The sequence below is a fragment of the Labeo rohita genome, chromosome 13 (genome assembly GCF_022985175.1).
Source record: "Labeo rohita strain BAU-BD-2019 chromosome 13, IGBB_LRoh.1.0, whole genome shotgun sequence".
NCBI classification, from domain to species: domain Eukaryota; kingdom Metazoa; phylum Chordata; class Actinopteri; order Cypriniformes; family Cyprinidae; genus Labeo; species Labeo rohita.
In genome coordinates, this window is record NC_066881.1 from 12,840,611 (window position 1) to 12,863,965 (window position 23,355).

At 35.4% G+C, this 23,355-nt stretch overlaps 2 protein-coding genes across 6 annotated transcripts in view; one reads left to right on the plus strand and one right to left on the minus strand.

The window, feature by feature from the left end:
* Nucleotides 1-6,727: 6,727 nt before the first annotated feature.
* On the plus strand, nt 6,728-10,001 carry commd8 (COMM domain containing 8). Its single transcript, XM_051125220.1, has 5 exons — nt 6,728-6,976; nt 7,955-8,110; nt 8,536-8,688; nt 8,808-8,963; nt 9,612-10,001. Exons 1-5 carry the CDS (start codon nt 6,932-6,934, stop codon nt 9,630-9,632), a joined length of 531 nt encoding a protein of 176 aa, XP_050981177.1. The 5' UTR covers nt 6,728-6,931; the 3' UTR covers nt 9,633-10,001.
* Nucleotides 10,002-12,643: 2,642 nt separating this feature from the next.
* gabrb1 (gamma-aminobutyric acid type A receptor subunit beta1) overlaps nt 12,644-23,355 on the minus strand; it is a 40,184-nt gene continuing 29,472 nt past the window's right edge. The window contains exons 6-10 of one of the 5 annotated variants that reach the window (XR_007828947.1): nt 22,480-22,614; nt 20,710-20,862; nt 16,968-17,215; nt 15,877-16,327; nt 12,644-15,691 (exon numbers count right to left, since the gene is read on the minus strand). Coding sequence is in view for 3 of the 5 variants with exons in the window: in XM_051126016.1 (XP_050981973.1) it covers nt 15,980-16,327; nt 16,968-17,215; nt 20,710-20,862; nt 22,480-22,614 (884 nt within the window). In the remaining 2 variants the exon portion in view is untranslated. Of the gene's footprint in view, nt 16,328-16,967; nt 17,216-20,709; nt 20,863-22,479; nt 22,615-23,355 lie in introns of all 5 variants that reach the window. The other 4 variants (XR_007828948.1, XM_051126017.1, XM_051126016.1 and 1 more) reach the window with 4 other exon arrangements.

Sequence of the window (23,355 nt, forward strand, 5' to 3'; positions counted from 1 at the left end):
TATTCCTGGTATCCCTTTATAATAACGAATACAGTCTACTGCCATACTGCTAGTATGGACAGGTATTCCTTTGTCTGCAGGTGCAGAACATACTATGCATACTACCTGCCCACAGACTGTAGACATTGCAGTGCGTTCAAGCGCAACTTTTTGGCCCAGACGCAGGTGACTTGGGCTGACATTCGGTTTTCATCACCGTTAGTTCTTTGATGTGGATTTGACTTCACGGAAGAGAAGAAATTGTAGAATGAAGCTGTTATTTTTGTTTTCTTTGAGCACAAAAATTATTCTCGTAGATTTATAAAATTGCAGTTGAACCACTAAGGTCACATGGACTATTTTAACAATGTCGTTCTACATTTCAGGGCCTTTAACGTGGTTATTGTGTTGCTGTCTATGCAAGGTGAGAAAGCTCTTGGATTTCATCAAAAATGTCTTAATTTGTGTTCCGAAGATGAATGAAAGTCTTATGGGTTTGAAACGACATGAAGGTGAGTAATTAATGACAAAATGTTCATTTTTGGGTCAACGATCCCTTTAAAAGGCACAATATGTAAGTTTTCGCCACTTGAGGGTGTATGTTCAAAACAAACAAGAAACAAAGGCGTAGTTTGATGATGCTGTGATTGAGTGTGGAATCATGGGAGTTGTCAACCTTACAGCCGAAGCAACCCGATGGGACTCAGGCAGAAATCATGTCCATGGATGAGCTAATGTATTAAAGACTTTTAAACTCATTGTAGTATAAAGCAGGGTGGGACTGAAAGTCGTAGAAGCGACTTTTCTCTTAAAGGGGTCATCGGATGCCCATTTTCCACAATTTGATATGATTCTTTAGGGTCTTAATGAAAAGTCTATAATATACTCTGGTTAAAAATTCTCAATTGTTGTGTAAAACAACACCTTTTTTACCTTGCCAAAATCAGCTCTGCAAAAATCATCTTGTTCTGGTTGAAGTTGCTTTAAATGTTAATGAGCTCTGCTCGCCCCGCCCCTCTCTTCTCTCTGTGGAGTGACGAGCCTTTTTACTTTAGCCGCATTTAGCCACTAAAACTTGCTAACTAGCACGTTATTAAGGCGATCGCAAAGAATCTTAAAAAAAAACCTTATACTCACTTCTGCTGTAAGTGAAGCTGGATCATGAATGAGTCACACAAACATAGACGGATATATGTAGATAAGTAGGTACATTCCCTTCACAAACAAACGTAATCCACTGCATCTTCAGTGGCTCAGATGTCGGGAGTAAATAACGACCACTACGTTCATTATTACATCCAGCAACACAACACCTCATCACTCAATCGGAAATATTCTTGTCTAACTTACATCCCTGCTTCGGCATTGAAACAATGGAGGTTGGGCTGTTGCAGCTGATGTAAGGCAGGTCCGAGGTAAGACGCTCATGTCAATCAACTATCGTGGGAGTGGCCTCTGTCGGTGTAAAAGTGAACTTTGCATCCGATGAACTTTTTATTTCTTTTAAAGTTCTTAATGTTTCTGGAGCTTGGGAATAAGAGCATCTATCCTGCTTTGGCCTTTTTTACTTAACCGTTACTTGGAGTTTTTTAATATATTTCAATAATACAATGAAGTCATTTATCTCAAAAGATGACCCTTTTAATATGCCACTGTCACAAGATGCAGAACATAGCAGAAGCCACTGCATTTTATTTAAAGCCAAAGGCTCAAATAACAGGCACAAATTAGGCATAAGATCAAATGGGCTGTTTGTTGAACAGTAAGATTTTTAATGTTTTTTAAAAAAGTATCACCAAGTCTGCATATATTTGATCCAAAATACAGCAAAAGCTGTAATATTGTGAAATATTTTTACTATTTAAAATTACTGCTTCATATTTAAATATATTTTAAAAAGTAATTTATTCCTGTAACTAAAGCTAAATTTTCAGCCTCATTACTCCAGTCTTCAGTGTTACATGATCCTTCAGAATTCATTCTAATATGCTGATTTGCTGTTCAAAAAACATTTATTATTATTATCATCATCATTATTTCAGATCAGCATTTATCTGAACTAAAAAGCTTTTGTAACATTATACACTGTACCATTTAAAAGCTTGGAGTCTTTCTTTTTTCCATCTGGATAATCTTAAAATTAATACTTTTATTTAGCAAGGATGCTTTAAACTGATCAAAAGTAATGATGATAGACAATTATACAATGTTACAAAATATTTCAATTTCAGATAAATGCTGTTCTTCTAAACTTTCTATTCATCAAAGAAACCTGAAAAATTCTACTCAGCTATTTTCAACATAATAATAAATGTTTTTTGAGCAGCAAAACAAAAATATTGCAATGATTTCTGAAGGATCATGTGACTGGAGTAATGATGCTAAAAATTCAGCTTTCAAATCACAGGAATAAATTGCATTTTCAAATATATTCAAAACAGTTATTTTAAATAGTAAAAATATTTCCAAATTTTACGGTTTCTACTTTATGTCATGATAAAGCTCATTCTAAAAAGTGTTATTGTTAAGTAAGACTAAAACTAAATGTTTTCATTAATTGAAATAAAGCTTAAATAAAATAAAATATATTACATATATACAGTATTATAAATTTACAAAATTACAAATGTCTCGGTTACTAACTGAAATTAAATAATCTGAAGCACAAAAATGAATAAAGGTAAAACTAAAAATAAAAAAAATAAAACTTTATAAAAATATAAAAAGATACAAAAACTAATAAAAATTTCAAAAGGACATAAAACTATTAAAACTACAACCAACTGAAAACTGAAAATAGAAAAATAAATGCTATTATAAAGTATAAACAACACTGAAATTCTAAAACTTATTCTAAACAGCTTCATCACTTAATTTTAAATGAATTGTGGTCAAAAAGAAAAATAATTCACTGATAGCTGGATTTGACAAATTATAAATCACTTTGTAACCGTAAGAACCTTTGCATGTTAGATCATGTCGTGTTACATTTATCCATCAGTAAAATAGTCATTTTTAATTGCAATGTGAAAAAGAAAACAGATAGTGGTCTTGCAATCTGTTCATTCGATTTTACCAAGCATTATGTATATCATTCTATAGGCCTCAGAATAATTCATCTGTCTTCGGTTGGTAAAACACAAGCTACCCTCACTAGGCGCTGACCTTAAAACAGGTTGCCTTGTGTATTCCTCAAATCAGACAAGAAAGGAAGTTACAAAACTCATCCAAAACCCCCGCACAGAAACAGAAAGAGTGTCACATGATCATGACAGTTGACCACATCATATTAACAGGGATGAACACTGACCCGCTGTAGATATGTGTCAGCGTGTTGTTTATTCTCTTGTCATAGCAGTAACGTCTGTAGTCCTCCATGGCATCTTTGAAGGCAATGACGGTGAGCACCACGCCTAGAGGGATCATGGTAATCTCCTTCTGAAATGCCTCCACCACTGGGACCCAATTCAGCAACACCAGGAACAGGAAGTACAGATTTGCTGCTCTGTTATGCAAAGCCAAATGTCAGTAACAAACACACACTAAATCTAAACAACAACAGACCTGATATATACATCTCAATATCTAACCTGTGGAACTGCTGGAACAGATTCATGGGAATGAAGCTGATGAGGGTGTACTTGGTGGTCCGGATGCTGTTGTTTTGAAAGCCCTTGGAGAAGTTGTGGTACTCCGCTTGGAGTGGACCACATCGTGACACCACCACTCTTCTCTTTCCACTTAGCCGCTGAACCAGAGGGTCCTGAGTGTCCAGGCTACTCTTAGGGGGAAGTGATGAAGGAGGAGAGTACCAGCCCCTCCTCCGGTCTGTGGATATCAGCTGCAGACATCTGTGGCGAACCCAGTAGAGTCGTTCCATGAGGACGATAAGATCCCAGAGCCTGAGGAGGCAAAATCGCGAAGTCCCCGTGCACGCTACAAACACATGTACAAAATTAATATAAATCCACAGTGTACTATTTTTTAACCTGCCATTTCTTTTTAAAGCATGAAACCTGTTGAACGGGTTTAGCTTGTGACAAACTAAAAGGCAGAAGTTGTGCCTGTAGCTAATACCATTTTCAAGTCAACCTTATACTTCCCCATAACATGGGAAGAGGAAGAAGTGTTTGATTAGTTTCAGATGAACTATCTTATATTTCACATAGACATACTGCCAGAGTGACAAAAACCAAAATGAAGGAGAAAAATGTCACTCTAAGACAAGAAAACAACTATATAAAAACACAGTAAGCAGTTAACAGATGACCACAGATGTTTTATTTAACTGGTTATGTGAAAGAAACAAACGGAACAAAAAAATTGATGTAAATAAGCATTAGATGAAGACTTTATCTAGCTTAACTAACATAGAACATATATTTTAACATATTTTTTTTAAATAATGTATGGATAATCAAGTACACCTAAGTTGCTTTAGTCCAGTGATTGTACATCTTCAAATATGACTTGAACTTAATTATTTTATTCAAAAGCTTAATCAATAATCAGTTAAGGCATGTAGTAAACCATGTAAAACAAGTTTTTTTTTCATCCTGATCATTTAGAGGCTGTAGAAATACATGTATTAAAATGCATTACTGCAGGCTTTTTAGAGTATACACTACCAGTCAAAAGTTTTTGAACAGTAAGATTTTTAATGTTTTTTAAAGAAGTCTCTTCGGCTCACTAAGCCTGCATTTATTTTATCCAAAGTACACAAAAAAAAGTAAAATTTTGAAATATTTACTAATATTTCAAAATTTACTACTAAATAACTTATTAAATAACTGTTTTCTATTCAAATATCTTTAAAAATGTAATGTGATTTCAAAGCTGAATTTTTAGCATCATTACTCCAGTCACACGATCCTTCAAACTCATTCTAATGTTCTGATTTGCTGCTCAGAAAACATGTTATTATTATTATGTTGAAAACAGCTGAGCAGATTTTTTCATGTTTCTCTGATGAATAGAAAGTTCAGAAGAACAGCATTTATCTGAAATAGAAATCATTTCTAACATCATAAATGTCTTTACCATCACTTGATCAGTTAAAGCATCCTTGCTAAATAAAAGTATTCATTTCTATCATTTCTAATAATGTTACAAAATCTTTTAATTTCAGATTAATGCTGAATCAGAAAATGCTAAAACAGAAGATCAGCACTGCTGATCTTTGGATCTTTCTATTCATTAACGTAATAATGAATAATGAAAATAAAATTACTCAACTGCTTAGAATTAGAGAACGATTTTCTGAATGATCATGTGACACTGAAGACTGGAGTAATGTTGCTGAAAATTCAGCTTTGATCACAGGAATAAATTACATTTTAAAATGTATTCAAATAGAATGCAGCTATTTTAAATAGTGAAAATATTTAACAATATTACTGCTTTTGCAGTATGTTGGATCAAATAAATGCAGGCTTGGTGAGCAGAAGAGACTTCTTTAAAAAAAAAAAAAAAAAAAAATCTTACTGTTCAAAAACTGAGAAAGACTGGCAAAACACTATTGGAAGCTACTAATTACACATTCATTATTCAGGAAATAAGTGCACGTTCCATGTTACACGCATGCTGACACATGACACGGTCAGTTGTCACAACTGAACCTGGCATTTAACAGTCTTACAATACAAATTTAAACAAATAAACAATATTATTATATTATGTAGATTAAATCAATTCATGAAACAGCAAAAACATACACATTCGATACAAGTAATTCACCTTGATAATTTAGTTTAGCCAATAAATAAACCGCATAACACATGTAAGCTGCGGTCGCTAACATTTACACAGCAGCATATCACGTGCTACTCATAAGACGCGAAAAGATCGTGATGAAAATATTCTGACGCTTCCAATTTTGCTTTTAAAAAGAGTTTTACACATCCGGAAACACATCAACAGACACCCACGAAGTGTGCACAATAGATGTGTATGTGACCTCGAATGAATGCAGATAAAAAAGGGGTTAAATCATAAAATGATCATATCGGCTTTATGGCCCAAGATATACATGCATGCACTTCTTAAAGCACCCCGTCAGGATTGAGGCGCCTGGATGGGAAACAAGGGAGCAGCCAGTGCATATTTAAGATAACAAAGCCTTAAACTTACCGTCGAGTCATGGACTTTGCCACATTTTAGAGCAAGCTCCTGTAGGATTAATGCATTAGCTTTTCTGTTTGTATATTTAACGGTTATATGGTTTACAGTGACCTACATCGGAGAACTTTTTTCCTGCATCAGATAATGGCATGAGCACGCCTAGTTGTGAGGATCCTCAGTGCTCAATGGTCATGTCCCACAGCCAATACACATACACCCACAAGTTTCTCTTTGTGCCACACGCTTTGGGAATCGAAACAAAAACATAAACATTTTACTTGGACGTATAACTGTATAACTGTATAACTGTAATTAATTACCAGCACTTCCAACGAATTTCCATTAAAATATATAATTTCTGTATATTACATCTCGGAACGAAGACTGAATTTAGTCTTTTTGTTTTATGATGTGGGAACAACTTTGTACAAAATCTGTCTTTTTAAAAAAAGTTTTAGTTTAAGTGTGTCCAAATAAATACTTATTTTAAATCTGGCTTTAATTTAAAATGTATATCATATATATGTACAAACCTAGACAGTTATTACATTTACTGTTAATTTATCATTTGAACTTTTAATTTGAAATCGTATGACGGACTACTTCCGGTTGTCTTTTTAAGTTGATCATAATGTGTAAATGTCGTAACGTTGAACTAGCTCGTTAGAATTTTACATAATAATTAATATGTACAATGTTTTATTAATAAATCCCAGAGTACAGCAACAGTGTGCAGCGCAACATCTAAAGAGACGCGACAGAGGATGAAGTCACGTGACGATCGATCAGCTGACATCATCGTCGCTGAGGAAGACGACTGACTGATAACATAATGATAAAATTGCTCGAAAAACTACCATCTGGAGAATGTCCTAAAGTAAGTAGCAGCTGTTTCCTACACATAATACTGTTTGTCAAATAATACATATGCACAAATAGATGCAGTAAGTCTGTTCACACATTAGTAGCCATCAGAATGAGAACAGCCGTGCTGTTAGTAATAATATTGCGTTTTACTCAAGTTGTTGCTTAATTTAAACCGTTTACTTGGTGGAAACAAATTTAAATTTAAGTCAGATACCGATTTAGATGTACATTTCATTTCTGGCTTGTAATAACTGTTTATAAAAGAGTCTTACAATGTTTGGAGGAGAGCAAATGTATTACAATTGGTACTATTATTATATATTATAAATGGTACTTTTTGGTAAGTTCATCTGTTGTTTATCTACCAACATGTAAAGCAGGACTATTACTGACCCTTAAAGTTGTTCCAAGTAATGTGGCATTTTAAAAAATCACTTGAATGCAATTGCATTTCAATCTTTAAAACAGTTGAAATAGAAATGCAATTTCCTCTTTATTACTTGGATTTGTTGTGTTTAGTGGTTATAAAGCTTGTTTATTATTTTAAGAGATTTAATAAAGTTATTTTTATAAAAAATACTTGTAGGGGCCCCTCACCCAAACTTTGTCAACACCAGGGACCCCTAAAACAAAAAAGCTCCATTCTTTGTATCTATAATATCATAAGTTAATAACAATAACTTTTACTACACATTTAATAACCATTTTATGCTAGTATCAGCCATGATGAATGATCTAAAAGTGTTTGCTTACGTTTATAAATTATAAACTACATTTTAAATATTTAAATTTATAAAACGTTTGTATTTTTATTTTTTATTTTTGATAAAATCTAAAAATAAATAAATTCTACATGTTTTAAATATCAGTCTACAAACCCCTGGTTGAAAACAGAGTTTAGAGAATTAGCCTAAATGAACAGAATATATTAGAAGCTTTACTAATTTGACTTTGAACACTGAATTCAACTTGATCTTTGGGTTGTAAGCTCATACACAGAGTGGTGGATGGGGTGTGCGGCCGGAGCGGTCCGAGGCGAACAGATTACGGTGAACGGTGGAGTCTGACAGAATGGGTGGAGTTAATGAACACTCTCTCCTCTCTCATCCGCTTTGCTGTAGGAAGGGGCTGTTCAGATCAAGAGGTGAGTAAATGAGAATCTGACCAGACATATGTGACCCAGGACCACAAAACCAGTCATAAGGGTCAGTTTTTTAATACTGAGAATTATACATTAAAAATGAATAAGGTTTCCATTAATGTATGGTTTGTTAGGATAGTACAATATTTGGCCAAGATACACCTGTTTGCAAATCTGGAATCTGAGGTTACAAAAAATCTAAATATTGAGAAGATCTCCTTCAAAGTTGTCCAAATTAAGTTCTTAGCAATGCATATTACTAATCAAAAATTAGGTTTTGATATATTTATGGTAGAATTGATCATTTTGACCCATACAGTTTATTTTTGGCTATTGCTACAAATATACCCAAGCTACTTAGGACTGGTTTTGTGGTCCAGGGTCACATGTCTAATTTGTGAGATTGATTATTTTGCACACGTCTGAAGATCCAGGAGCTGCTGAGTGATTTGGACGCGCCCCGCGCTGAGGCTGTTCTCCAGTGTGTGCGGTCCAGGTTTGATGAGATCAGACATGCTTTGGTGGACCGAACCAATGGCATCTCAAGTACACAGCTACAGGACTTCAACTGGCAGTTAAAGGTGCACCAAACACATACATACACACATGCATTAATCATAGTGATAAGATCAGCTATTGATTTTTCCATTTGTTAGTTGCTTTCTTACTTCCTCTTCCCTTTCCTTCCATCTCACTCTAGCTGGCACTATCCAGCGACACGCTGTCAGCTTTAAACACTCCTCTGCTAAATCTCAGTCTGGACCTGAAGGAGAATGGAATTGAGAGATCGGTGAATGTAGAAATGAACAAAGAGGAGCTGCACACTCTCATCACTGCACTAGAGGCTGCTAATAAGGTAATGGTTAAAGGAATAGTTCACCTAAAAATGATAATTTGCTAAAAAATTACTCACTCTCAGGCCATCCAAGATGTAGATGAGTTTGTTAGTCAGAACAGATTTGAAGAAATCTAGCATTACATCAGTTGCCCACCAATGGATCTTCTGCAGTGAATGGGTGCCGTCAGAATGAGAGTCCAAACAGCTGATAAATACATCACAATCATCCACATGATTTCAGTGAAAATCTGTTTTTGATAGAAACTAATCTATCATTAAGCCATTTTTATTTTCAAACCATTGCTTTTGGCCAAAATACGAGTCCTCTGTCTATATTATTGCTTTCTTTAATGAGAAAGTTGTCAGAATCAGGGGAGAAATATGCACAGATCAAGCACTGTTTACAAGCGAAAACAAACATGTTCTAAACAAACATGTTAGTAGATTTTAAAGTGAAGAGACAACAGGGTATGGACTTTTTCACTGGTGGACATGTTGTTATGGATATAGACTGTATTTTGGCTGGAAGCAACGGTTTTCACTTTACAAGATGTTAAAGGACTGAAGTTGAGTTTTAATCAGGTAAGATGTTAAAAGGTAATATACTGTAAATAAACAAAAGTGGTACTACACTTAACTCTCCTGGCATTTTGTGTCCTATTCTAGGTTGTGTTGCAGTTGAAATGAAGATGCCAACCAGTGCATTTCCTTACAAAGATGGTTCTGTGCCATCATACTTTCAAACAGAGGATTTCTGAAGTCTGTATTATAAGACAATGCCTGCATGTGGGCAGACAGAAATCTTACGGACAGAACCGGGAACCTGGCGTCTCTACCTGAGGTGTTCATAAAGGACTGAATATTATTATTCAAGCTCCATCAGTATGGACTACAGATGACTCTACTGGTGGTAGAGTCGTTTTGAGGCTTTTGTACAGTGAAAAGCTAAATGCCTGCCACAGATCTTGCTTTCAATTCTCCATGAAATGCAAATGCATTTTGGTTTCACACCCCAAAGGTTGCCTTTCTAAATAAAGTAACTGAAAACACTGATAAGTGGTGAGTTCCTTTTTTTGCCAGTACAAGTCAACATAATGACAAAACCCAGAAACCCCCAGACTTTTTCATGCGATCATGTGACACATGACTCACTTGTAATCCTGATTAATAGGTTAAAGCTTAGATGTGCAGTCTGCTCATGTTGAAGTGAATTAAATCAAGTTTGTAGTATGAATATGATTTTGTCTTCATTACTGTCAGATCTTCCTAATAGGATGTTTTCATGACGTGCCATCAATAGGCCATATTGAACGTAAACAATGCCACATTCAATATGGAATGAAACTCGCATATTTTGCTGATTATTGCGGCTGAAAATGGTCAATTATTGTCATGTTTTGAGCTGTACTAATCGGTCGGACCGGGAAAAACATTTGGAGTACTATAGACTGCCAAAAGTTTTAACAAATCAAGGAGTAGAGTGTCAAAAACAAAGGGTGTTTGTGGTTGGCCAAACTGAACCAGGATTTCCAGAGCAAGAATCTTGACAACATTCATGTTTGTTCTTATCATTTCCGGTCAACGTAGGTGAAATATCTAAATTAAACGATAAGTTCACTTCCAGAACAAAAATTTAGAGATAATGTACTCACCCCCTTGTCATCCAAGATGCTCATGTCTTTCTTTCTTCAGTCGTAAAGAAATTATGTTTTTTGAGGAAAACATTTCAGGATTTCTCTCCATGTAATGGACTTCTATGGTGCCCCTGAGTCTGAACTTCAAAAATGCAGCTTCAAAGAGCTCTAAACCATCCCAGCCAAGGATTTTTTTATTACAATTTATATACATTTCCTCAAATGCTTGTCTGGTCTGGATCTGTGTCCGGTCGTGACAGTTAGGGTACGTCAAAAAACTCCCGTCTCATTTTCTCCTCCAACTTCAAAATCGTCCTACATTGCTGCAGAAGTAACAACCCAAATTTTAAAAAGTGAACATGCGAAGAAGAGCAAACACCCTTTACAAAAAAGGTAAAACAGTGATATAGGATGTTTTTGAAGTTGGAGAAGAAAATCAGACGGGAGTTTTTAGACGTACCCTAACTGTTATGACCGAAAAAGAAAAAAAAAGTTCCCAAAGAGCTAGACGAGAGTGTTTGAGGTTAAAAAGTATAGAAATTGTAAAACTGATTGTTTCGCTAGATAAAACCCTTATTCCTCGGTTGGGATCGTTTAAAGCCCTTTAAAGCTGCATTTTACAAGTTCAAATTTGGGGGCACCGTAGAAGTCCACTACATGGAGAGAAATCCTGAAATGTTTTCTTCAAAAAACATAATTTCTTTACGACTGAAGAAAGAAAGACATGAACATCTTGGATGACAAGGGAGTGAGTACATTACCTGTAAATTTTCGTTCTGGAAGTGAACTAAACTTTTAATACTGCGCCCTTTCCAGCTCATCGAGTCCTTCTCTATATGATTTAGCAGCTTCCACACATTTTTTTCCATGGTTTAGACAAAATAAATTAGCGGAAAAACGTATTCAGTAGTACATTGATCGAGCAATTCATGCTATTGTTTACATCTGAGTATCTCCAATATGGCTGCACAAGGGCAATTGGTTTGTAAAAAGTATTAAACCTTTTCTCACTAATTCCCCAGTGTCCATCATTGATTATTAGACTTCCCAGCTCACAAACACACTAATGCCATGTGGTAATGCAACAACAAAGCAATCAAGTACAAAGATCTTCTAATATATCATTTCCTGAAACCATTTTTGTCTTTCAACCTCTTGATAATGAATCTGGATTTTATATATTGAGCTGTACAGTACAAAATTCAACTGCTGCTATGAATGAAACATGCAGGATTTGTTGGTTTAAGAAAAAGTACAGGAAAACATGATGACATCTTTCAATACCTGATGTGTTTTATTGTACAAATGTACATACTGGTGTGTGGACTTTAAACTCACATGCTGTTTGTTATCATGTTTTGTCATGTTGACTTTTTTATGAGATCATGTGAGACATGACTCATTATAATCCCGATTAATAGGTTAAAGCTTAGATGTCCAGCCTGCATGTGTTAAAGTGAATTAAATCAAGTTTGTAGCATGAATGGGATTTTGTCTTCATTACTGTCAGATCATCTTAATACTTCCATTTCCTGAAGAGCCAAAGGCGATTAGTTTATGAGAACAATTAACCTTTTTTTATTCTTTCCCCAGTAAATTCAGTGTTCATTATTGATTATTAGACTTCCAAGCTCACAAAATAAAAAAAAATGCCATGGGTTAATGCAACATGAAGCAATCAAGTACAAAAATCAGCTCTTCACATTATGCTTGGTGAGATATTTTATTTGAATTCATTCAAAATGTCTATGATTTAAAATAAAGTATCCTTAAGAACAACCATGGTTGCAGTCCTATGCTTAAACACATAAACTCAAATACAAGCACCTTGTCTCATTCAGTGGCAATACATTCTCCTTCAACACACTCCACATCTGGCCAATAGCATGAGTGCAATTACAGAAATCACACACATATAATAGGATACTGCGTTAAAAATACTTTTCCTTTTTTTGGCATTTGCTGTTGTAGGCATCCCAAGCCAAAACACCATGTGTGACAAATGGCCTATCAAAAGTTAAATATAAGTACTTTTATGTGTACATGTTTGTGTATTCATGCTGATTCTGGCTGGAGCGTGTGAAAATGCTTCGTTTTTATGTTGCCGCTCTTGAGATCTCTTTAATTAAGAGAATTTCGTAAAGTTAATTCACTCCTGGACGACAAACTGAGCAGCTCACGTCCCAGTCAGATTGTCACTGAAACAAAAAGTGTTGCAATGCAAGCAATGTATTTACATGCCAAACACATCTTATATATTTATAATATTATACGGAATATTAATGCAGGGCATTGGAAAAGCCCTTGAAAGTACCTTTAATTTTGATTACGTGTGGTACCCTTAAGTATTATTTGTTCTATAGAAAAGTGGAAATCCATTCAGAATATTTCTACTCTGCTGTTGTATGTTAAACCCTGTAAAATACATGATTTTTTTTTCTTAAAAGGCACAAGTTCAGCCATAAAGAAGAAAAATCTAATTTGTTATTAAGTCCTATCTGCGTTTTGGTGAGCTTGGTTATTATACTGAATAACTCACAGTGAATAGCAGTTTAAAGCTAAATGCAAATGTGTAAGGTAAATACTGTGAAGTCACTTACTATATAAATATTTAGTACTACATCCCTAAAACAATGCCCAGATCTAAAATCATAGCTACATTTTGATTGCAATAGTGTAAGGAATGCTGAGTCAAATACTGAAAAATAGGAGCTAATATATCGCATCCTGGAACCATTTTTGTCTTTTAACCTCTTGCTAATGAATTTATACAGTTGAGGTCAAAAGTTTACACCCTCCTTTCAGAATCATTCAAAATGTTAATTATTTGACTAAAATAAGAGGGATCATACATGGGATCATACAATAAAATGCATGTTATTGTTTATTTAGTACTGACCTGAATAAGATATTTCACATGAAAGATGTTTACATATAGTCAACAAGAGAAAATAACAGCTGAATGTATAAAAATGACAAAAACTTTACATCCCCTTTATTCCTAATACTGTGTTGCTGCCTGAATGATCCACAGCTGTGTTTTTTGTTTAGTGAAAGTTGTTCATGAGTCCCTTGTTTGTCCTGAACAGTTAAACTGCCTGCTGCTCTTCAGAAAAATCCTTCAGGTGCCACAAATTCTTTGGCTCCTAATGCATGGTTATTTTCCTTCTGGAGCATCAGTGAGCATTTGAACCTTTTGTAATAGTTGCGTACGAGTCCCTCAGTTGTACTCAGTGTGAAAAGATGGATCTCAGAATCATACAGTCATTGTTGGAAAGGGTTCAAACAAAAATGCTGGAAAACCAATGAATTTTGTGAGACCTTTTCTGAAAAACAGTTTAACTGTTCAGGACAAACAAGGGACTCATAAACAACTATCACTAAACAAAAAACACAGCTGTGGATCATTCAGGAAACAACACCGTATTAAGAATCAAGTGTGTGTAAACTTTTGAACAGGGTCATTTTTATAAATCCAACTATTTTCTCTTGTGGACTATATGTGAACATCTTTTATGTGAAATATCTTATTCAGATCAGTAATAAACAATACCATGCATTTTGTATGATCCCTCTTATTTTGGTAAAATAATTAACATTTTGAATGATTCTGAAAAGGGGGTGAAAACTTTTTTACTCACCTGTATATTGGGCTTTACAGTATAAAATTCAACTGCTGCTGTGAATGAAATCTGCAGAATTTGTTGGTTTATAAGAAAAAGTACAGAAAAACATGATGACATCATTCATCTTTCAATACCTGATATGTTTTAATGTACAAATTTACATACTGTGTGGACTTTAAACTCACATCCTGCTTGTCATCATGTGTTGTCATGCTGATGTAAGAAAATCTGTTCCGGGCACTACATTTGATAATAGAGAACAGGTGTGTTACATATAGACACACAAGAGCTGCAGACAATATTTTTTGAAGCGTATTCTTAACCAATCCCTATAAATACTGTAACCCAAAAGATGACCTCTTTCGCCCATTTCTTGGTAGCGGAGTTGCTAAAGTCTTACTAAGACAGGTTTAATCTACAGTATGTGATGTGTCTAAACTGGGGCAAGGCTTTCATGGATAACCTAAACATACTATGAAGGTCTTGTTTTTAAAGGAATGTTCTAGGTTTTCAATCAACGAATTATAAAATTACTTTTTTAAGAGACTACCGTTATAGGTTAATTAAAGGGATAGTTCACCCAAAAAATTTAAATTCTGTCATTAATTAAGTCATCTTCAGAACACAAATGAAGACATTTTTGATGAAATCCAAGAGCTTTCTTACCCTGCATAGACAGCAACACAACTACCACGATCAAGGCCCAGAAAGATAGTAAGGACATCTATTATTATAGATCTATATAGTCCATATGACATCTGTGGTTCAACCTTAATTATATGAAGCAGAAGAGAGTGCAGAAAGAAAACAAAAATAAGGACTTCATTCTCTTCATGAAAAATATCTTAATTTGTGTTGTGAAGATGAACAAAGGTCTTATGGGTTTGGAACGACACGAGGGTGAGTAATTAATGACAGAATTGTACTTTTTTGGTGGACTATCCCTTTATGTACTTCCATTGTAAATGTCTTACTGTAACCACAAGTGAATACTAATGCCACAAATACTGAACAGAATTAGGCTGACTCTTCAAAGCCTTTTACTAATCTTTGTAATCTTTTGCCGAGGTCATACTGACCTCAAACAGAAACATTTTTACTAGACTGAAAATTGGATTTCTAAAAAACCTAAATGCTTGCTTTATTGTAAAACAAAGGAATAATGCTTTGAGAGTACAAAAGTACCAGGTAAAAGTAATTTGTAATTCCTTTCAAAATTACAATATATTATAAAACCTGAGGGATGAGTTCAAATGATCTGTGGTAATGAAATGTATACCACAGATGTTGTCAATAGAGGTTGTAATAAACCAAGAACATCCCTACAGACCTTCATTCCTCCATATATGCAAAACAGATGATGAAAACAACTTCCAAAATGCTGTTTTAAAGATTCAAGTCGGACATACAGCTGCAGGACAGTCGTCTTCTAGAAAAGCCTTTTTTCCTCCCCATTGTGAAGCTTCTGCAGTCAGTGAAACTGATCCTACAGAGGCAAAGTGCAAAAATCCAGTGACAGTTTTAAACTAATATTTATGACATAATCTACATTAAACAGCTTTAAAAGTTGGGTAGTTGTTTTAGCTTATTTTTTCTTATTTAAAAATTATAACATAGATTTATATGATATATTCTTTATAGTTGAATAATTTACAGAGAAGTGCTACCTACAGAATGCACCTCTTCCTCCTGTCTGACTGACAGTCAAAACCACAAGGAGGGTAAGAGAGCCTGACCTGATGTGTGAATGGCTGGGCCGAGTCAGTGCTGCTCCCTAGTGGACATAATACAGCCAGTATACTAAGTTGAAGAAGGTGTAGGTGATGGGAAAGATGACACGTGACCACTTGTCAATGGCGTTTACGTCTGTCAGGTCTGGAATCTTCACCTTTAGCTGAGCCGCTCGCCTCCTAAGGCGGCTCTTTTTCCGTGCCATTGGCCTCTCGACAGAGGCGGTGGGCCGGCCGTAGAGGTCCCGACCTGTAAGGGGCTTACGGTATTGGATGCTGGCACTATCATAAGAGAACATGGTGTTCCTCGGGTCCCCAAGAGCGCCTAACATCTCTGCTCCACTAAGACGCAGGTCAAGGTTTGTCAAGGGAATGTTTCCATGGACATCAACCTTTAACAGAAGAAAGATGCAAATAAAAAAAGAATATGAGCAAAGAACAGTAAGAGGTAATCTAGTGATTCTTCTCACAAAAAGGTTTATACATAAAACTTAAATAGAATTTAAAGATACATACATTATTTCCTTATGTCTTATATTATTATTTGCACTATTTTGTCTGAATATATTATAAATAAATCTAAAACTAAAATGCTACAAGTGAATTTAGGCATTATAATGTACAAAATGAAAGTAGATATTCATTTTCAGATGTGATAAAGATTCATTTAACAGTGCTACCAAACTATTAATGTTTTAAGATTAGCTTAAAGGGACAGTTCACCCAAAAATGAAAATTCTGTCATCATTTACTCTCTACTTCTATTCCAAACCTATATGACTTCATTTCTTCTCTTGAACACAAAATAAAATATTTTGAAGTATGTTTGTAACCAAACAATTGATGGGAGCCATTAACTTCAAGTTAATGGCTGCCATCAACTGAAGAAAGAAACGCATACATGTTTGGAACAAGTGGAAATAATGACAGAACTTGATTTTTTTTTTGCTGAACTATCCCTTTAAAGTGAGATTTAGATGACGACACAAAAAGATATTTAAGAAGTAAATACAGAACAGGTCAAAAACCCACCTGAACTTTGCTACTCTCCAATCGACTCTTCTCGTTGCTTTTTGCAGCCTTTTCTGCCACTTTCTTCTGCAAATGTGGACCACGGCCAAAGAATATGTAGTTGACGAAGGCATACTCGAGCAAGGCCAGGAACACAAAGACAAAGCAGCCCATCAGATAGATGTCTATGGCTTTGACATAAGGGATCTTGGGTAAAGTCTCCCTTAGATGAGTGTTGATTGTGGTCATAGTCAGGACGGTGGTGATTCCTAAAGAGAGTCAGAATTACAATGTTTAAAAAGCTTACTTTGAAATTGACTGACATCAAAAGTAAATTTAAAAGGAATTTTGGGTATTTAGACTTGTATGGTTTAATATTACATAAATTATCTCTTACTGAAATATGTAGTGGAAAACCCATGCAAGATTTATGTTTACACCAGAGGTCACGTTAACTGAAAATTGTCTGTCATTGACAGTTTTTTTTTTTTTTTAATCAGTGACAGAAAAATCTGAAGACCGTCCGTTATTTTGACAGATTACACTGAGAGTGATCTATTGTAAAATTGTAGTTGTAATTTCCACCCCTGTCCAGTTGGTGGTGAGTGCGCTCCAGTGTGGCAGCAGAGCAGGGGATCCAGAACAAAAACGGAACTGTCATGAATGTTTTCCTATGCGTTTGATTACACACAGACGCTATAGTACAGTACACAGAAGCAGGGCTCTCAAGTCTCACGCATTCACCGTGAGACACACGCATTTCAACCAGTTCACGCGCTCTCACGCACACCTTGTATTTCTCACTCTGAGAAGTAAGGCAAAACTTATCCCGCTATATAATGTTAGTGGACGAGGCGCAGGCTCGCAGGGGGAGTTCATTGCTGTCTTGTTGACAGTTAAATGCCACCTACCAGCAAATATCAGAAATTAGAATTTTTTGTTTTTGGGTAAATTACGTGATCCCGGTACAGTAACGTTCGTCACTAGGCAACATGGACGCGCACACACTGGACGCGGCAAACTGGAATTCTCGGTCACGGGGCTGCCGCTTTCTCTCCCAGTGGAAGCGTTTTGTGCAGTTGAGGCGGTGGTCGCGTTGCGGTCACGGAGTGCACGTTGCCCTTTGTATTTTCTAAAAACTAACAAAATTAATGCAGTAGGTAACCCCTTCTGTTTTTTTTCTTTATTTTACGATTCCTGGACAAAATCAGTTGCCTGTGATCAAAGATAGTTAGAGCTGATGTTTGGAAATATAGCCAAATTCTTGCAAGATTATTAGCTCTCCAACAGCTTTAACTAAGTTTTGGCTACTGAACACTAAGGAAAGCACTAGATAATTGGTAAATCTGGTATATTACCAATAAAATTGGTAAAACAAATTAATTATCATCCAAATAATTTATATATATTTCAGAAATACATTAAATGTATCAACATTGTTGGCAAGGTTATTTTGAAAATTTAATAGGTTACAGATTACAAGTTACCCTATTTAAAATGTAATAAGTAGTGTAACTACTTCAAGTGCTTTAGAAGTAATGCAACTGCTTACATTTGATTACTTTTTTAAAATTCTATGGAATGTTTTCAGCTGTTAATCCTTTTTAAACTTTTAAAGCAGGCAAGTTTAACCTTACAGTAGTACTGGACAATAATTACTGTGAGACCTATGAAATCCTTCATCACTTGAATTATGATCATTATACTTTAATTTTAAAGCACAGCCACCACAAAATCAGACTTTAGCATCTCTTTTTACTTTGAGATCATTCTGAGGTTAAATACAGATTTTTAAAATGATAAGATGTAGTTTAATAGCTATGATACCATTTTTTAAATAAAATCCTTGCATGGCTTTGACTGGAAACACTGCCATCTAACAATGCCTTGGACAAACAAAAAACAAAACAAAACAAAAAAACAAAACAAAAAAAAAACTAACAAAAAAACAGTTAATCTTAAAAAAAAATAAAGCATATACAATAAACCCAAATTGGAAATAAACAGTTATCAAATAAGCATGTGTTCTGTTCTATGTCCTAAACTCCTGAAACACTGGTGTCTCATATTTTAGAGCAGTCAGTGCAATTTGGGAAATCAAATCTGTAAATGTGTGAAAATATTTAGATGTAATCCCCTTTGTAATCGTTAACATTTTCATAAGTAACTGTGTTTTAACTGTACATTGCTTTTCAGTAACTGTAACAAATTAGTTACATTTGTTATTAAATTACATAATTCCATTACTAGCTACTCTAGTTAAGTTCAAGGCCCTACCACTATCATCAAGACATCAAAATGTGCAAAAAACACTTGCAATAAAAAAAGCCATTCATAAGCTGGAATGCTGAAACGCACAGCTTTACATAGGCTACATGCAGAGGGCAAGTTCTGCAATCCTACTGTGTGTGTACAGTATTGAGCGCTGCTGTTATGTTGGTTCGTTTGGGGCCAAATTTCTTTTTATCTTTGATCTGTATTTCTGAAATATATAAAAACCTTTTATTTTATTTCCATTAATTTGAGTTTTATCAGATTTACCAGTTGATAAAATTCCAATTTTGTGCTGGTCAATTTTGAACAATAGATAAAATGTAACTTCTAAAAAAAAAAAGAGAATTGTGTGGGGCCGAGGGGCCGCTGCTGCAAATATTTGAGTGGCTTCTCCCCTAACAGTAATCTCACTCCAAACTTCTTCCAAAACTTGAGAGCCCTGCAGAAGCTACAACGATCCATCACTCCACACTGAAGAGTGCCAAAACGGTATTTATTGCTTGAATATCCTAATGAAATTGACAGAATTTGAAATCTAAGACTTTGTTTTATATCAAAAGTAACACAAAGCTTAGCCTATTTTTGGAAGGAAGACGCACTATGTACTGTTTATTCATAAACTGAAAACAACATAGACCAAAAGATCAATTGTGATTTAAGAATCGATTTTGGTTCACAAAAATTAGAATCTATTAAAATCTTTGTTTGTTTTTAAACACTGCACTGTCGTCCTGTAAATGACGGACAATGTTAAAGTCTAGCGCAACCTCTGGTTTACACATATTTTGGACTATGGAAGGCTTCATTATTTAGAGGATGTCAAATGGTTCCACTCTCTGGGCTACTGGTGCCAACTGTTGCTTTTTTACCACAACACAACTTAGAAAATGAAATACTGATACGATGACCACAGCTACTGAAAGAGCTTACAGGTGCCGATGGATATAAGCGTATGCTTAAACCAAATGGCGTATCATCGATTTTTCTAAATGCCCCCAGATATCGAGTGAAATCAGCACTGAGAAACCTATTCAGTGGCTACGGCGTCATGACAAGCGTCAGCATGTTTACATCCTGCCAGGATGGCATCTAGCATTTCTTGTCTCTGCCATTTGTAAGCTCTTTCAGCAGCTGTGGTCTACTAATGTGGCATCATATCAGTATTTAATTTTCCAAGTTGTGTTGTGGTAAATAACAACAGGTAGTGCAACCATTTGACGTCATCCAAATAATAGCACTCCCCATTGTCCAAAATATGTAAAAAGGATTTTTTCAGGAATGTAAATCTTTCATGGGTTATCTACTATATATTTCATTAAGAGACATCATTTATGTTATATTAAGCCATACAAGTCTTAATACCTGGGGTTCCCTTTAAGAAGTACTGGAATAGTGAGGTGAAGAGAAAGTCCAACAAATGTGTGTGTTTTCAGATGGTATGAAGCACTGAGTGACCTCATATAAAAAAAAAAAAAACACACACACAAACCTAGCGCAACTCTTGCAGCAGAAGCATCATAGTTGATCCAGAAAGAGACCCAGGACAGGATGGTGATCAAGGTTGAAGGCATGTAGGTCTGCAGGATGAAATATCCAATGTTTCTCTTCAGTTTAAAACTGAGAGACAGACGAGGATATGACCCTGAAAGTGAGAAATGAAAGTACTGTCAGTGTGGTACACAAAAACACATTCACATGGGAAACCTTACAGTACACTATCATTTAAAAGTTTCAATACAGTAAGATTTGATCAAAAATACAGTAAAGCAGTAACATTGTGAAATAGTATTAATATTTAACTGTTTACTATTTGAATATATTTTAAAATGTAATTTATTCCTGTGATGGCAAAGCTGAATTTTCAGCAGCCATTACTCAAGTATTCACAGTCACATGATCCTTCAGAAATCATTCTAATATGCTGATTTGGTGCTTAATATTTTAATGAAAACAAGAATATTTTTTCAGGATTCTTTATTAAACAAAGTTCAAACCAACAGAATTTATTTGAAATAGAAATAATTTGTAACATCCTTGCTGAATAAAAGTATTATAGGATTAGTTTACTCCAGAATTAAAATTTCTTGATAATTTACTCACCCCTATGATGTTTGTCTTTCTTTCTTCAGTCGAAAAGAAATTAAGGTTTTTGAGGAAAATGTTCCTGGATTTTTCTACATATAATGGACTTCAATGGGGATCAGCGGGTTTAAGGTCCAAATTGCAGTTTCAATGCAGCATCAAAGGGCTCTACACGATCCCAGCCAAGGAATTATCTAGTGAAATGATTGACCATTACTTTTTAACCACAAATGCTCATCTTGCACTAGCACGACATTACGCATTACATAGTCAAGTTGGAAAGGTCACGCGTGGCGTAGGCAAAAGTACTGACCCAGTGTTTACAAATCAAACATGCAAAAAAAGTCAAACTCCCTCTACAAAAAAAGGAAAAACACTGTTGGACAATTTTAAAGTTGGAGGAGAAAATGAGATGGGAGTTTTTCGGCCTACCCTACCTTTTTGAACCGAAATATACTGATGAAGTACTCACGGCATGTGACGTATCCAACATGATTACGTAATGCGTGAAGTCACAGACACGCATCCCAAAGCTAGTGCAAGACGAGCATTTGTGGTTAAGAAGTGTTTATTAAAAAGAAAACCAGACAAGACCTTTATTCCTTGGCTGGGATCGTGTAAAGCCCTTTGAAGCTGCATTAAAACTGCAATTTGGACCTTCAAGCCACTGGCTCCCATTGAAGTCCACTATATGGAGAAAAAATCCTGGAATGTTTTTCTCAAAAACCTTAATTTCTTTTCAAATGAAAAACAAAGACATAACCATCTTAGATGACATGGGGGAGGGGGGGTAAATTAACAGGAAATATTAATTCAGGAGTGAACTAATCCTTTAATTTCTTTCAAAAAAAAAAAATCTGACTTTCTGACTCTAGTGCACACAGTATACATTGTGTTTGGTCATTTCACATGTCAGTCAGTCAGATTCCTGTCTAAGTGGGTGGGTCTTGACGAGAACAAGCTCTAAATTGGACCAGATTTTATGTAGCAGTTAACTGCATAATTTCTTTGATAATGATAATTTTTCTGTGCTAACAAATACTTGAATGACTCATTTTTTAACTGATGTGAACTGAAGGTAATCTTGGCATACAGTATTTTTGAAGGACAGAGGAGGGCTGACTCATCTCAAAAGAAAGTCTATTCATCTCATGAACATGCAGGGAGCGCACTGTACCTGTAGCAAACACCGCTTTCTTAGACAGTGTTTTATAATCAATAATAGAGAATTGCGGCAGCTCAATATTGTCCACCCCCGTCACCGAACTTCCTCCCTGCCAGTAGAACTCGATGTCATCTGTGGTGTAGCCATCTGAGAGACAAAAGAGGGACAGAAACATTCAGAAATATACACGTAGTCACACAACAGCATGCTGGCTCAGAGGGAAAGCTGCCTCTCTCACATTCCCACAGTCTGTGTTGTCAGTGGTGTAAATCAGCATGTGACTGCGGTGAGAACACTTCTGTGAGAGGTCCGGTCCAGGTCTAACTGACAAGATTGTCCCTGCAGACTCTCTGCGCTTATCTCCAGGAGAGCACAGTACTGCAGAACATTAAAGCTTAATTAGAGGATGAAGAGTTGTGATAGTTGATTCTCCCTGTTCTTCATTAAGTTCAATCAAAAGAAACATCAGCCTAAAGTCCTGAATGACTAAAGCACAGTGATAATCCTCATGAAGGTCTACTACTCTGAATTTTTCCATCATTTTAAAGGGATAGTTCACATACAAATTAAAAAAAATTATGTCGTTGATTATTTCACCATCGTTTTGTTGCTAAATGTTTGTGTTTTCTTGAAATAAAGCTCTTGGATTTCATCAAAAATATCTTAATTTGTGTTCCAAAGATGAGCGGATGTCTTACGGGTTAGGAACAACATGAGGGTGAGTAAGTAATGACAGAATTTTCATTTTTGGGTGAACTGATCTTTTAAGAACACCCTACTTGTGTCAAGTACTTTTGCCTTCATTACATACAGTGAGTCTGATCTCGTCTTGTCCCATGGATGATGTGCATGTGGTGAAGGTGACATGGTTTATGTCTACTGTGTGAA